The sequence below is a fragment of the Mauremys reevesii genome, linkage group 5 (assembly GCF_016161935.1).
Source record: "Mauremys reevesii isolate NIE-2019 linkage group 5, ASM1616193v1, whole genome shotgun sequence".
Taxonomy (NCBI): domain Eukaryota; kingdom Metazoa; phylum Chordata; order Testudines; family Geoemydidae; genus Mauremys; species Mauremys reevesii.
In genome coordinates, this window is record NC_052627.1 from 11072838 (window position 1) to 11089072 (window position 16235).

The 16235-nt window shown below is 43.9% G+C and overlaps 1 protein-coding gene across 5 annotated transcripts in view; it reads left to right on the top strand.

Moving 5' to 3' along the window:
- Positions 1-16235, top strand: part of CDKL2 (cyclin dependent kinase like 2) — a 37064-nt gene that overhangs the window by 18162 nt on the left and 2667 nt on the right. For 3 of the 5 annotated variants that reach the window (XM_039539977.1, XM_039539978.1, XM_039539979.1), the window contains exons 9-14: positions 1675-1804; positions 7059-7351; positions 10202-10295; positions 11029-11146; positions 11349-11455; positions 12151-13618. In XM_039539977.1, coding sequence (XP_039395911.1) covers positions 1675-1804; positions 7059-7351; positions 10202-10295; positions 11029-11146; positions 11349-11455; positions 12151-12210 — 802 coding nt within the window. In that variant the 3' untranslated portion in view covers positions 12211-13618. Of the gene's footprint in view, positions 1-1674; positions 1805-7058; positions 7352-8086; positions 8226-10201; positions 10296-11028; positions 11147-11348; positions 11456-12150; positions 13619-16235 lie in introns of those variants that run through there. The other 2 variants (XM_039539980.1, XR_005599015.1) reach the window with 2 other exon arrangements.

A 16235-nucleotide genomic window follows, 5' to 3' on the forward strand; every position in this document is an offset into this window, starting at 1 on the left:
AGTTATTGCCATAAAATGCACAGAAAACATATTAGAAATTGGGGTGTGAATTATTTGGCCAGGTTTGTTCAGTTTTTTCTCAACAAAATTTGAGTAATTCTAGATCAGAGGGTCTCAAACTTCACTGCCCTGCGACCTCCTTCTGACAACAAAAATTACTACATGACCCCAGGAGGCGGGACTGAAGCATGAGCCTACTGGAGCCCCCCTGCCCTGGGCGGGGTGTGGGGGGGCAAAGCCCAAGCTCCTCTGCCCTAGGCAGGGGGAGGGGGCAACACCAAAACCCAAGGGCTTCAGCTCCACGTGGGGGGCCTGTAACCTGACCTTGATCTTTGGCTTCAGCCCAGGGCAGTGGGGTTCGGGCATCAGCCCCACACAATGGTGCTGGGCTTGGGCTCCAGCAAGTCTAACGCCAGCCCTGGCAACCCCATTAAAACGGGGTCATGACCCACTTTGGGGTCCCAGCCCACAGTTTGAGAACCGCTGTTCTAGATGATTAAATAATAAAACACAATTATACTTAACTTTATCTAAGTGTGGCAAAATACTATTCAAGTAGTACAGTATCAACACCACATGGCTGCATATACAGCACATTCCACAGTCCATTAAAATAAATGGAGTGCTCCCATTGGCTTTAGTGGGTTTTGGTTCAGGCCCATATACGCTCGTTACATGGAGTCTTGTGTTACTTGCTAAGTAGCAAACTAATGTGAATAAGGATCGCTGATCAGGATCAACACCAGTTTATATGCTTGAATTCTTGTGCAGGCAAGTGCTAAAATGGGGACACAAAGGATATTACCTAATTTCTGATACAGAAATTGTGCATTCTTTTTTCCAAGTGACCTCTTCTCTAAAATACCAGGAGAGAGTACCACCAGTTTCACAGAAGCGTTTAATCCGGCTCCTATTAAAGTCAATGGCAAAACACCCTTGGCTTCAGTGAGAGCAAGAGCAGGCCCATTGATTGTACAATGGATGCTACTTAATAGCAATCCTGATGTTAACAACTTTCGGTTCATAACATTTTTCTGGGAACCAAACCTTTCCCATTGACTGTAAGTTAGTAAGATTCAGAGACTGGCAGTAGGCATGCTGCTTATTGACAGCTATTTTTGGAAGAAAGGCCCTGGCTGCAGGTAGGTTTGTGGGGCTGCGACCAGGAAAGGCATGTCCCAGGGCTGCTTTTGCTGGCTGCAGCCACACAAACCTGCCTTTCGCTTATTGGCAGCCTTCAAATATATTAACAGCTTTTTGCTGGGAACGGAGAGATTGCGAATAAGCGGAGTCCATAGTAATTCCATCTGTTGTCCCAGAGCACAAGAGCAAGTGTCTTCTTTAATAATGTTTCACTAATATCCATAAATGACACAGACAACATTTTACATTACATCATTAATCGTTGCGTGCAGCATAGAGAGTCACTGAACTGGAACGTAGGATGTAATTGCCGTGTATGTTTTGTTAGATGTATATATTCAGGCCACACTAACTTGTGAGGCTTTTTAATGGGTAATCCAGTTTGGCCAATTTCTCATTTTAAAAAAGTGTAATAGTTTGTTTGACTTCTTATTCAAAAGAGACAATCTGACTGGGCTTGGGGTGAACACCAAGTTGTGTAGATTTTGTACTAATGGAAGTTGCTTTGTTTGTTTTTAATATGGAATGTAGATTTGCTCAGGAGCTTAGGTTAAAAATTCAGAAAGATGCCAGGGATCATCCTTTGCCAAAAAAATCAAAAATTAGCAAAAAGGACAAAGATGATTCTTTAGGAGAAGAAAGAAAAATGCTTGATATCCAGGTTAGTAGATCTTGTTTTTGTTTTCTATAATAGTATTCATGTAATCTTTTAAAAAATCCATGTGTGTGTGTGCATACGCCCCACTTCTGTAATTACATAGAGAAATATATAGATACTTTTACTTTCTATTATTAAAAATGCACCTTCTTTCATCACTTTCTGGTAAAGCAAGCATAATTCTTGGAAATATGCTTTTGTGACCTAGAGCTGTTGAATTTTTTCCCAATAAATCTGGTCGATTATCAGAAACAATGTTTTGTGCAACTACAGCTTTTCTTGAAAATTTTAATCTTTTGCAAGTTTTCGACCAACTTTTTCCATTTATCGTTTTTTAGCATTCCCTTACCAGGTTTGGTTTTATTTTTCTCCATCGCTACATTTGATTGGTCAACTAAGGTGCACTGGAAAATTTAAATTATAAAATAGAACAAAAAATTGCACTTTTAAAATAGGTGAAAATTTTGATTTAAAAAATAATTCTGAATGGTGAAAAACTGGCCAGTTTAATAAACCAGTGAAATGAAAGAGCCTTTGAAATTTTCAGTTATTTTCCCTTACCCCAGCTGTATTTCTTATATCTTGATTTAATCACGGCCGAATGCAAGACAAGGCTACCCTTGTAGGTCAGTCTGAATCTATAGTTGATGCAGAAAACGTTGTGCACCAGCTGGGCAGTGTTAGGCTTAGGCAGTATATTAAACCTGCTCCCTGTCAATTCTGTTGCTGGGTCGCATACAGGCTGTGATATGAAAAACCCTCATCTTCATTCTGGGCGATCAGCTGTGGTGCTTGGTGCTGTATCATTTCGCAGGGGTAATTCTCTGGAGACTGGTGACAAGACAGCCTCAGCAGAGGGCCTTAGTCAAGATTTTCAAGTGACTGGTGATTTTGAGTGCCTAGGTTCTTGGGTGTCCTACCTGAGGCCTGGTCTACACTAGGACTTTAATTCAATGATGCAGAGCTCTCCAGCAGAGGAGTCGCAATCCCAGAAGAAAAAAAGGTCCCCAGCATGGGTGACCGAAGTCCATCTGATCGCGAAACATTTATTTTTTAAGAAACAGGGATTATATAAAAAAATAAATACTATATAAACATTTTTTAAATATGAACTAAACAAACAGCAGGGTCTACACAAACAGCAATGGAGCAATAGTCTCTGGGGATTATAAAAAAAAAAAGCAGAGAGCAGCTGGAAAGCCAAAGCAAGAGTTTCTTTTTGAGGAAGTGCTGCATCTAATTAGTGGAATTAGTGTACTGTTACTATTTGTGCATGTAGACTTTTTACTTTGCATAAGAATGACCTCGCTACAGAGTTTTACTTTGCATAGAAATGACCTCGCTAACAGCACACGTGTGCCTCAGGAGGGCAAAAAAAAGCATACAGGGGGTCAGTCTTCACGGGTCAGGAGATGCCCATAACGCCATCTTTTTTCTGCTTTTTGCATTGCCTCCAGCAGGACACACAAGCAAGCACTATCTGTGTAGCTGTATAGTGTGTAAGGCTTTTGTGGGGATGCAGAGGCTCTCTCCTCGCTTGTCTCTCTCCAGCAGCCTATCCAGTGCAATATCGCAGCGTAATGAGAGCGTATTCAAATCTCGGACTAGTCTCTGATCTCCTGAGACTTCTTCCCTGTTTGGTCTTCTTAACTGAAAATGACTAGACTGTGTGTTACTGTATGTTTGTTGATGTTCTGCAAGACCACAGGCATACAGGATCACCCAGTCCCAAATAGTGCATAGCCCACATTACCAGGGTACAGACTTGGGGCAGGGGTCAACAGGCACACACACACCACTGCAGTCACAGGCACCAGGGAAATGCAAAGTCAACGAAAGATTTATTATTAATTACTAAAACATGTCCTTAGTTTTAAACGTCCTTGGGAAGTGGGGAAAACTTGGTATGATCAGTCTCTCTTAAAATCGCAGCCACTGTGTCATCCCAGACCTGCAGCACTATCATCTGACTGTGGACCTGAGACACCTTTAAGGGACGTGATTTTCAGAGCATGGGTTCTCTGTAAGGTCTGCATCATTTGGCCCTGTATCAATGTTTGTACATCATTCTTTCCCCGCCGTTATATTATTCTCTCCAAATTGTGGTCTGGGTGAGCATCTGCCACTTACTTTGAAAAAAGATCCTTGTCTATAATTTCAAAATTATTCCAAGTGCAAATGCTATAGAAAATTCGTGCCATTTGATAATTGTACATTATCCAACACTTTTATATGTTTTATAGTCCGCAGTTTGGTGTCTATAAATATTATTGCTCATAAGCTTTGTACTCTGAGGCAATCCCAGGGCCTGTAAATGAACATTTTATTCACGAGGAAAAAAATATGGCTGGGATAAAGTCTGATTTAGGTTATTTTTTAATTGAGAAACACACACATCTGTGGATTGCTGATAACATTTAAAAGTACATGTGTTTTAATTCAGTTGGTGTTTATTCCAAAGTGTCTAAAATGAATGTGCTAAAAAGAGAAGTGACTTTCATTTCTGAGCTGCATTTTATTTCAGTTAATGGTTAAGTTTATGTTTTGCCTTTTTGGTACTTTAAACTTTAAAGGTCTCATAACTGAAAGCTGCACACACATTAATCCCGTTTTATTTGAGACAAGTGCAGAATTGGTTTAGGAAAGGAATTTTTCTGGATTCATTAACATGCAGTGCAACACTTCTGTTATGTATTCCATGTTAAATGACTTCAAAAGGGAACAGATTAGATGGCAGCTGACTCTTTCAAGGTCAGATGAGAAAAAGCTATGTAGTGCTCAAGCTTTTAAAAATATAACTGCTGCAAACAGACATCTAAGGAAAGACTTTATGTAGCCCAATCATTGCTCTTAGCCAGGCAGCGAATGTCCAGCAAACTTACTGGACTAATGGACTGGCTTTCACCTACTGAAAATAGCATCCATCCAGAGAGTAGGAAGGGGCTGTGCTGGGTGAAGCATGCTTTTAAAGTGCATTTGGATAAGGAATTCCAGAGCTCATGTAAAGTCTCCTGTGAATTATTTCTTTATGTGCAGAAATGTTGGATTTCCTTTTGGCTTCCTTGCTAAGCCCCAGAGGAATCTTTCCTCCTCCTTTTCAGAGGTGGCCGGAGTGCTAAACTCTATATAGCAAAATGACTGTCTGGAAGCAGCATCTCCAGATATCAGGGTCTTATTGTAGGTCTAAGCTGTCACATACCCCTTCCTGTATGATGTGAGTATAATGTTGTACATTTCCCTCCCCCGCCTTTGCGCCAGACAGTATTCAGTGTAGCTCTGTCAGTACTGAGAGAGTTGAGCGCTAGGGACGTGAAGTGTGGCCCTTGGAATCGGCAAGCCCTGAGCATTAATCCTGTCTCTGATGCAGACTCCATCTGTGGTTGTGAGCAAGTCGCTTAAACCGTTTTCCTCAATTCCCAGTGGGTAAAATAAGGATGGTACATGGTTACCTGCCAACTACGCAGAGCTGCGATGAGGGTTCATTAAAGTGTGTAAATCAACTGACCGTGCACAGCATTATGTTGCATCGCTGCTCAATTGTTGCAGATCCCTGCTCCAGATGTAGAGACTTTTGCTGTAAATCCCACGCTAGGGACTGGGATCTGCCTCAGTGACGCTTCTCTGTTCAAGTTCCATTTCTTTGGAAGTAGGTCAGGATATCTCTATTTTTCCTTAGACTTCTCTGGCCTATCTGCCTCTTCAAAGCACCAGTGACTCCAAAAGCCCTCGGCCCATCCTCCTTTCAGCCCTCTCCTGCTCTCAAATGGGTTTCTCCATTGGGCAGCTCTAGTGAGCTGTGCCTTCCAAGAGCCTGGGAGGTGTCCTGTAATCCCATGAGTTGAATAACATGATTAGCCCTCATGCATGGTACCCAGGATTCCTTTTGTCTCAGAGCCTCTGGCAATGAAAAGCTGTAGGTGTCAGGCTAGGATCAAAATAATGAGTTGCAGCTTTTGTTAAAAAAATACCAACCAAACAAACAAAAAAAAAAAAACAAAAACAACCCCACCACCAACAAAAAACTCTCTTCTTGCCACCACCCAGCTAACCTAGCTGTAGTCATGTGCCGTCCCTTAAGGGAAATCACAGTAAACATTTGCTTACCTGTCTCTTAGGTTATGTCAAAATAGGCGTGAAAATGTTGTGGCTGAGCAGGCTGACGGTGCTTTCATACCAGAGCCTAGAAATGTGTGTTGCCGAAGCCCTGACTGATGTGGGGTCTCATCCTCCATGATTTAGTCCATCAGCTTTGTATGCCTTCTTCGTGGTGCATGTCACTGCACTTTCGGCACATGTTAATTTCAGAAATATTACGCTCCATAACTAAACATCCTCTGGTTCAGTGGTTCTCAGACTTTTGTACTGGTGATCCCTTTCACACAGCAAGCCTCTGAGTGTGACCCCCCGTTATACATTAAAAACACTTTTATATATTTAACACCATTATAAATGCTGGAGGTGAAGCAGGGTTTGGGGTGGAGACTGACAGCTCGCGACCCCCCATGTAATAACCTCGAGACCCCCAGTTTGAGAACTCCTGCCCTAGTTACTGGTGTGTTGCATGTACCTTGACCTGCTGGGAAGGGATGCTCAGTTGAGTGAGGAATAGACACTGTCCTGGTCTAGACTTAAAAATTTGATCAACCCAGCTCCGTCACTCAGGGCTGCGAAAAACGCCACCCCCTAAGCGCCATAGTTAGGTTGACCCAACCCCTTGTGCAGACACAACTAGGTTGATGGAAGCATTATTCTGTTGATCTAGTTACCATCTCTTGGAGAGACAGATTAACTACACTGATGGAAAAACCCTTTCCAGCAACATAGGCAGCATCTACACTACAGCAGGACAGTTACAGTGCCACAGCTGTGCCACCGTTGCGTAGACCTGTCCTGCAGCACGATTAGGCCCAGTTAGTGCTATTTTACTAGGCACGTAGGTGATGAGAGAGAACATGCCCTTCAGTTTTCCTAAACACGTTAAAAACCAAACCAAACCTCCTGCGTTGATGGGATGTGGTAAGATAACTTATTTACATAGGACGGTGAGACTTGATATGTCTTTTGTGAATTATGAACTCTACCTTCTGCTGATGGAAAACAGGTGTTTTCTTCATAACATCACTACACTTCTACCCGAATCTCACCGCTTCTAACGAGTGTCTGTCTTCTGTTCTTTTTCCACACATGCTGCTGTAAATTAATGTTAACGTCCGTCCTAACCCCAAATAGGCAGAGTGACACTTCTCTTTCTAAACAGGACTTCAACATTGATCCAAAGATCAAAGATCCTAAACTGTTGAAGGTGAAATTATCCAAAGCTGAGGTGGAGAAAGCTGACAGATCTTCCAATATGAGCTGCCTGTATGACAGTGGAACCAGTCAGTTCAAAACAGCCCCTCCGACAAGCATGAAAGACTCCAACAGCAGCTTGGATTACATAAAGAACCCAGGCATGGTTATTCCTCCCATTATCCCGAACCTTGCCACCATCACACCCAATATAAATGTTAACTCTGGGATGGGAACTATTCCTGGAACCCATAATTACAGGTATGGAAGCTAAATAGAGGAGTTTAGCAAATGCTCCTTAAGGGAGAGAGTCATGGAATGACATTGTTACAATGAAGGGGGTTAAATGGGTTTTGGGCAGGGCTGGGTGGGTGGTAAAAGATTTTCAGCGGTACGGGGGAGCGGCTGTAATTGTATTTTGAGATTATGGAATTTAAGAGTTAGAATCTCTGCTTTCCTGAGTTTATGCCATTCTCCCAGCTTGAGAATGGCATAAACTCAGGAAAAGGGAGCTGGTTGTGGCTTCCTGATTCTCTCCCTGGCCCTGATGCAACTTCATGGCTGCTGTAATATATGCCAGTAGGCAACAGTCCTCATGGGACCAAACACCAGTTAGAGATACCCAGAGCACAGCATGCTCTGACCACTCACGCTCGCCTTCCACCAGGGCTCTGTGAATAGGGTGGCATCAGGACTGGCTATGACAGCTCTGGGGACTCTGCCATGTCATTTTCTGCCTTATTTGCACCACATGAGCAGCACAAAGCAGAGCAGGCAGAGGACTGCCTCTAGGAGTGTAACCACAAAGGAAGGTATCAGTTAGAAGGCAGTTATCCTAAGCAAATTGACTGGTTGGTTTTTTTTGGTATTTGGCGATCCCAGAATCTACAGCTGGTGTACACGAGTTCTTGTCTGTAATTCTTACTCCTGGGGGAATTCTGTGCCACTGCGCACATGCAGAATTCATGTCCCCCTGCAGTTTTTTTTTCTCCGCAGAAAATACATTCAGTTTACGCCTTCGCCCACCAGGGGCTGCTGTGGCACCAGAACAGAGAGCAGCTGCTCACCAGCCGTAACAGCTGATAGGGAGAGAGCAGAAGCTGCATTTCTCACAGCGCCCTGCCAATGGGGCCAGGTGAGGAAGCATATACTGGGGGAGTGGGAAGACAGAGCAGGGCACACGAGGTTGCTGGGAGGTCACATAGACTGGGGTCCAAAAGGCTAGTGTGGGGGACAGACTGGGGCGGGGACTGAAATGGGGTGGGGATGCAGGGCCACATGGGACTGGGGGGGCAAGGGTTGGCTGAGTGGGGGTGGAGGGACATATGGGGATGGGTGGAGGGAGGGGAGGTGCACGGGGACGGGCAGGGGGTGCAGAGACACATGGGGATGGGGGAGGAGGTTCAGGGACATATGGGGATGCAGGGACACATGGGGACAGGGGCAGACGTGCCTAATGAATGAGAGAGGCTGGGATCAGCCAGGGTCTGCATGAGGGGAGGCTCCCCCACCCCATAACAGTCCTTCCCCCCCAGCCCCCCCCCACATTGCATACTTCTCCCAGCCACATCCAACAACCCTTCAGGTTCATTCCCAGGCTCCTTCCTTCTCTCTCAGCTCCTCCGTTACCCCTGACTCCCCCAAGCCTTTGCACTGCTTCTGAGGGGTGTGGGAAATATGGTTCTGTACTGTAGTTTAAATGAATGATTACTCAGAGTTCTGTATTAATATGCCTAGTAAGGAACCTATTTGTCCAAGGGAAAAAAAAATCCTGAATCTTTCATTGTCTGTATTGTTACAGACATACTTGTTGGCAGGTATTTTGAAATAAATTATCAAAATAATTGAAACTGATGTGATTATTTTGTGTTGTTTTGACAAATAAAACATGTAGAATTTTAAAATATTTTGGTGCAGAATTTTTAATTTTTTGGTGCAGAATTCCCTCAGGAGTAAGTTCTGTGTTAGCAAATAATGGTTTATCAGCTATTCTGGAAACATACAGACATGGATCAGTGTTGCTGTCTGGTGTATTCCTTGCTGTAACAGATGTTTAATTATTATGGGCCAGATAGAGCCCAGGGTGTAGGGGCACGAAAGAGGGAAGGATGCAAAGATCATCCTTCTTGTCCCTTCTGCACAGGAATCTGGGACACACACACTCACTTGAGCTCTGATTTGCGGGGCTAACAGTAACTGTCTCAAGGGGGCAGGTAAGGCTATGATCTCAGTGCCTGCTGGAGCACCTGTGCTCCGTCTGTCTCTGGGTAGCTGCAGGAAGTATTGTGGCTCTGAAGATTGATGTTTCTTGGGGCTCCTGCAGGGGCAGTTAAAGGACCCCACACCATCCCCAAACACAGGTCTGTGCATAGAAGGCAGAATAGTGAGCCCTAAATACAACTATAGCAGGGAGAGAAGAGTGACTGCAAAGAGTGTTGCATCATACTACATGAGTAGGAGAGCGTTTTCTGTGATTCAAATCTTAGACAGGCAGTATTCTCACTTGAAGTCGGTGGGATTCCAGGACTTTGCTTATGTGTGGGACGGATTGTAATCTTCCCCACTGTGTGTGTGTGAAACCACTTAGTTCGGAATCTAGAATGTGTATCAAAAGTGGTGAAAATATGTGTGTGCCCGCTCACCAGCCCTCCCCCACCACTTACGTGTGACCCAGCTTTGATGTCATGCTGCATTCTACCAGCGAAGAAGGATGTGGGATTCTCCTCTCTGGTCGGAGTAACTAATACAAACCCTTGCAGGATGCTGGCAGGCTAGTTTGCCAATAACAGTCCTAGATACCAGCCTTATGAATGGATTCTTGAGGTGAGTCCATGGCAGCTGTTTGTCCGTATCACAATGCCACACTGTTCTGGGAGAGACCGACCTTGATTTTCATTGCTCGACAGGCCCAAGACTAATAGCAAGCATATACTTCTGAGCCGGGTGTAATCCCCTGGCAGTGCAGTGTATAGGTTAGAGACCAATAGCTCAACAGCTGATTATGTCAGGGCTGGCTGTCTCACACTGCAGCGTTATTTTTATACGATGATGTTGCCAAGAGATTATTGCTAATTCTGACTGGAGTCTTGGATTTTTTGTTTTTGTTTATAGAGTTGATGAGAAGACTAAAAAATACTTAACCCCTTTTATAAAGCAAGGGAAACATTCACCAGCAGGGCATTACAATGTCAGCTTGGGCACATCGGTGAGTATCATCCTTCTCCTGTAGTGAAAACAATGTATTTTAAACTTCAATATTTACTTTCATGTCATTAATACCTTTCATTTCGGCCTTCTCTAGATATATTTCCCTTCTTTGGTTTGGGGACATCATATAGAATAGTTTACTCACAGTCATGTTATGTGAATGTATTGTCCAGGAATATTACTTAAGTTAGAGGCACTCCCCAAGAGATCTAAATGATAGACATGGATTCTTCTAGACAAGTGCAATTACAGTTTCTGGCCAGGCTGGGAGAAGAGACTATGGTGACCAAGTAGTTTGGGATTTACATTTAGAATTTTCTGTGGACAGACTGTAAAAACGAATGAATCGCTCACATAAATGAGCGGCTAGCAGCTCCCACGGAATTCTCTTTGAAAGGCCATGCCGATTTAAAGCCTGATGCTATAGTCGTTATTCAGGCAAAACTCCTCTCAAGATCAGTAGGAGTTTTGCCTGAGTAAGGACTGCACAGTTGAGACCACTTTCCAGTTTTTGGTGTTCTGTGTAAGTGTAGGTGGTTTCCTAAAGCTTGTCTTGAGGATTATTGAACAGAATGTTTCTAGGAAAGAATACAGGCTGTTTTGGTACTCTGATGCTTCAGTAAGTCTCATAGCAGAGACTCTCACTTGTTTTAAACCTGAATAATGGTTTTACATTTAGTACCCCTAGCTTTGCTATATATTACTCATGGAAATCGATCCCTTGCTATCAGGTCTCAAATGAAAAGAACGTTCTTCAGGCAAACAAGAAAAGATGGGAATTCTCCAAGACAGATGTGCGTTTGCCTGAGCTAAACTATAACCATTTCCCTGAACTCAAAGGAGTGGACGGTACGAGCTTTAATTTGCTGTTAATTAAAACTGGATGATAAATACGTTATAAAGAACAGTGTAAGTTGCATCAAGACATTTATTTTTTTTAATCATATTAGCATGTGACAGGTTTTCTGAGAAGGAAATATTGACACTGTATGCTTAAACCAGCAACAAAAATCCACAGCAGTCAATGCATTTATTTATTTGTCTTCTGCAGTTCGAAATTCCAGATTTGTCAAAAAGGAGAACAAAACAGTCTCAGAGTCTCGCATTCCGTCCCTTGCCACCATCGATCTTCACAACCCGAGCCTGGCTTTGCAACAGGTGATGATCCAATGAAATGCTTTGCATTGTTCTACTTGGCTTTTCTGCCAAGGTTTTCAAAGCACGTTGCAAAGCAGCAAGAGCAAAAAGGTTCCAGACAGTCTCTCTGTGCAGCACATTACATTCCAGGGTGTCTGAGTAGCAGCAGCATACTCACTGGAGCAATTTGTTTTAGGACAATCCAGGAGTTTTTGGAGCCTGATGGGGGGGCGGCGGGGGAAGAACCATTTTGGGCGAACTTTTTGCCCAAATTTATGACCTTGGGATTATCCTGGGGGCAAGCCTGGACCATGTTCGAGGTTCACAATACAACCACAATTCCTGTTTCCCGTTTTCAGGATTTGTTACACACAGCACATGGCTTACAAATGGGTGAACTGAGATGCAGAGGCTACAGACCAATACCCCTGGTTACACAGTGAGTCAGTGGCAGAGTGGGAAATAGAACCCAAAAGTCTGAGCAGAAATGTTTTGGTCATTGTAGGCAAAAAGAAAAAGGGAAAAAAAAAAGGTGAAGGATGGGGAAAACCCTATGTATGCTGATTTGCAATATGATCAATGAAGAACCGGCCCATGTTCTATTGATATTGCACTTGGGACAGGCAGAAGGTTATTGACGATCAGTTTTACTAGGTCTTGCTGCTTTTAGGCTGGTATGTTAGGAATTACATGAATATTTGTTTTCTGACTGGCAGATATCGGGAACATCACTGCCAGATGCTTCAGAAGCCAGCTTCCCTCGAGTAGAACGCTAGCCCGGAGAAGAACTGAGGAATTGGGTACGTTTTGCCTCTGAAGCGTATGTATTACTTTCTGCAGCTTAGCCTCTTGTTGCCTTTCAAAAAGAACACTTGTCAAGGGCTGATACATTTTGTGGGTTTACTGAAGAGAGAGCCTTCCAATGTTCGATGTCGCCGTTTGCAGCATACGCGTGTTTAGAACGTATTTGTGCTGTTGCCAAGCAGGAAAGACCAGTGCAGTGGGTATTCACCCACGAAAGCTCATGCTGCAAAACGTCTGTTAGTCTATAAGGTGCCACAGGATTCTTTGCTGCTTCTGCATGACTCTGTGAATGGATCCCTTTTCCTGTATCGTGCCGTGTAGTTCCATGCATATGTATCTTGATCCTAAGTGGATTTTGTTTTTGTGTGAAACTGACTGGAGGTGTTTGGCATTAGAGAGGGGGACGGAATCATTATAGAATTGTGTGTCTTCTGAAAAGATGGTTACCCAGCAATGAAACTAAGTCAGTGTGTTAGGATACTGACCAACTCCTGGCCTGGGGAGAAGAGCTGTACCCAGAGGTGGATGAGGTTTTGTGGGGCCCTGGGCCAGAGTAAGTGTGGGTCTCTTCCCACCACTTCTGCATGCAGTCCCCTTCTTCCCCCGGCGCTCCTGCCAGGGAAATAGGGTTAGAGCGTGCCCCCCTGCCCAGTGGTCCTGCTCGGGGGTGGGGTCGGGGCGTGGGGGCTCATCTGCTCCCTGGCAGGAGCACCTGGCGGGCAGAGCCTGGTCAGGGTGCGTGCCCATTTTTCCGGGGTCCTCCCAATTGCCCGAGGCCCTGGGCATGGGCCCAGTGGCTAATCCACCCCTGGCGGTACCAACGGCATCCAATACAGTTATCTTGTAGTAAACTATTTTTCTTTAAAAACAACAACAAAACCATATTTATGGCCAGTGGAGAGCCCCAGGTCTCAGTGAGAGAGCGCAGGGTTACCAACACTTAAGAGCCAAGAAAAGATAACTCCTACACTTGAACCTTTTTAAAGAAAAAGAGAGCTGGCAAATTTAACAGACCCAAAAGAGAGTGACGTACGGGAAACTTAGATAACGGAAGAAAAAATTCACTGAGACTACATGTTAAAGAAACACTGTCACCATAAAAATTGTCAATGGAAAATGTATCAATGTGCTATCAATAACGCCTACATTTAAAAGTTAAAACTGAATGAATTTTAAAAATCTAATATACTTTTTGTCATGTGTTTACTATTGTCATTTCACTAATTTTGGGTAGTGAAACGTAAACTGCTTGCTTTCCCTGACTGGTTCCCAGGCTCTGGCATAGAGCTGATGTATTTTGATTTCCAACTCTACAGGGGACTGTTTAAATGTTAATAAATCATGTTTTTGTGAAATCTTTACAAATCATCAGTACAGACATACTCGTGTTGTGGTTTTTTGTAACACCGTGTTTAATATGAAATACTAATTTTGGTCCTAAACTACTGACAACATCACTAAAATATCAGAACTGTTTGAAGATAAATATTTGTGCATTGCCTGCATATCCTCATCTGTGTACCTCACCCCGCCAGCATCCTCCTGCAAATACTGACCCTGCTCCTGAACCATATTCAGTTGTTGGGAAGGGCTAAGGGATTACAGTATATAAAATCCACTTCAGAGATTACCATCCGAAATCAAGAGATGTCTCTAGTGTTTATATTGAGAATTTTTGAATGGTCTAGGATTCTGTAGCATTAGTGACTATAAATTGTTGAAATGGATCTGACAGTTGCTTAAAGAAACACCATCAAGTTGAAATCTCGTCAATTAAAGGAAGTGCATTAAAACTGGTTTCTGGTGTTTCAGCTCTACCAGTTGTTGTTTTACAGTCACATTTTCCTGTTTGTGGGTTGTGTGTGTAGGTTATTTTTGTGGTTTTTTTTTTTATATCTTCCTTCTTTCTGAAGAAAAGACTTACACAAATAGGGGAACTGACTGACTTTGCAGAGCGAATGGTAAAACTGATTATACACACAGCGCTATCAAATGCACTAAGTAAATAAACTGCAAAAAGGAAGAACTCATGTTTGCTGACTTCTTTCAGTTATAACAACTTTTTTATAGGTTACTTTTCTAACCGGGCTATGGTGGGAACTGCTGGGGGTTTGGCACTCTTGAAAAGCCTGTTACTTGTTTAGGAGCCTAAGTAAGGACTTAGCCTAACTTCTTAAGCTGGTGTCTTTATAAAGTCCTCACCATAGTCATGGATACAAACTATGAAGACAGAAGCATGACTTTTAAATTGGTGTCTCTTTTTTGCCAGGGCGGGGGTTGTTTTTTACTTTGCATTATGACACAATTTCCCGCCATTCTTGGTTTTTTTTTAAACTCTGAAGTCCTAGGTGCATTTTTGAAATAGCTTCTCAATGTAAAGGATGTGTGCAGGTTTCTGTCCAAAAGGAAAACGTATTTCCCATTTTGAGAAAAATAAAGATTGTTCTAGTCTATACAGATTATTATACTGTACTTGTCACCATAGTTCTGAGCACCTTCTGATTGTGCACTGAAGTATGTGACTTACGTCTGTCATGTGTGGTTTGTTCTCTTTCAGCCTCTCCCCAGGTGGAGAATTGTGTGCATAGTGTACTGTTTCGTTTTGTTAGGGTGTTTTCCTTATGTGCACACTTTTCTGTATGTGTGTCAGAGAGGGCAGGTCACAGCAGTGTGTCTTGTACTTGGAGCAGAAGGTGGTGAGGTTTGGAAGGTCCCTTAGTTCCTGGGTGGAGTTTGTTCCTCAGTCTCAGACCAGCTTCTTCAGGCAAAACTCTGTGTCCTGTGCAAACAAGCTTTACTCTTTTATGGTAGAAAGTTCTGTTGTGCCAAAGGGACGGAGTTATCAACCATGGTCGTCCTGCTTTGGGTGATCTTTCACTATCCTGGGCCCAGGCCATGGAATGCCTTGAAGATGGGGACTGAGACCTTGAACTTGATATGATATTCTCTGGGAAGCCAGTGTAGGGAGTGGCGGCCGGGTCTGAGGTGTTTTGTGGTGGCCTGTGTAGCTGAGATGCTTTCTGTACTAGTTGGAGTTTCCTAAATGCTGAAGGCTTCATGCCCAGGTATATGGCATCGCTGTAGTCCAGATGGGAGGTGACAAAGGCGTGAATAACTGAAGCCCGGTCATCGTTCTCTGAGATAGGATGCCGTTTCCTAGCCAATTGGAGGTGGTGGTAAGTGTTAATCACAGTTGCTGCTATATGAGAACTTTGGGTTAGCGACAAATCCAGGACCCTCCGAAACTAGACTGCATTGACCAGTTGTGGGTGTGTGCCTTCAACCCAAGGAGACCGCACCACAGCTACAAATTCTTCAGAGTGCCTCCTTCTGCCCACCAGCATCACCTCCACCTTAGATCATAGAATCTCAGGGTTGGAAGGGACCTCAGGAGGTCATCTAGTCCAACCCCCTGCTCAAAGCAGGACCCAAGCCCCAGACAGATTTTTACTCCAGTTCCCTAAATGGCCTCCTCAAGGATGGAGCTCACAACCCTGGGTTTAGCAGGCCAATGCTCAAACCACTGAGCTATCCCTCCCCCTGGTTGGGCTTCAACCAGCTGTCCTTCATCTGGGAGCTGATCGTCTCCAGGCACTGGGCCATCTTGGAGGTAGTGGGGGTGGTCAGATGTGGTGAAAGACGGGTAGAGCTTGTGCCAGTATTAGTGCTTTAAATGTAATGTGCTCTCAACCCAGAGTGGATGAGGTTTATTCATATTTGGAGGATGGCATTTGGTCTTGTCACAACACCTGGAAGATTTAGTACACGACCGAGACTAGCAGTTCTCTAGTGGGACGTGGATAACATTTATGATAAAGGAAGCAGGCGTTATGATTGGCCTTGATCTATCATCGGGCTCTTCTAGCACCCAGCTCTGCCCAAGGACAGAGGGCTCTACATTAGCAGGTTGCGATGCAGGATTGGGGACAGCATTAGTAAATGTATGAGGACACCCCCCTTCAGATGTGGCAGCTCATTTTCCAGAGTGGTCCTAGAG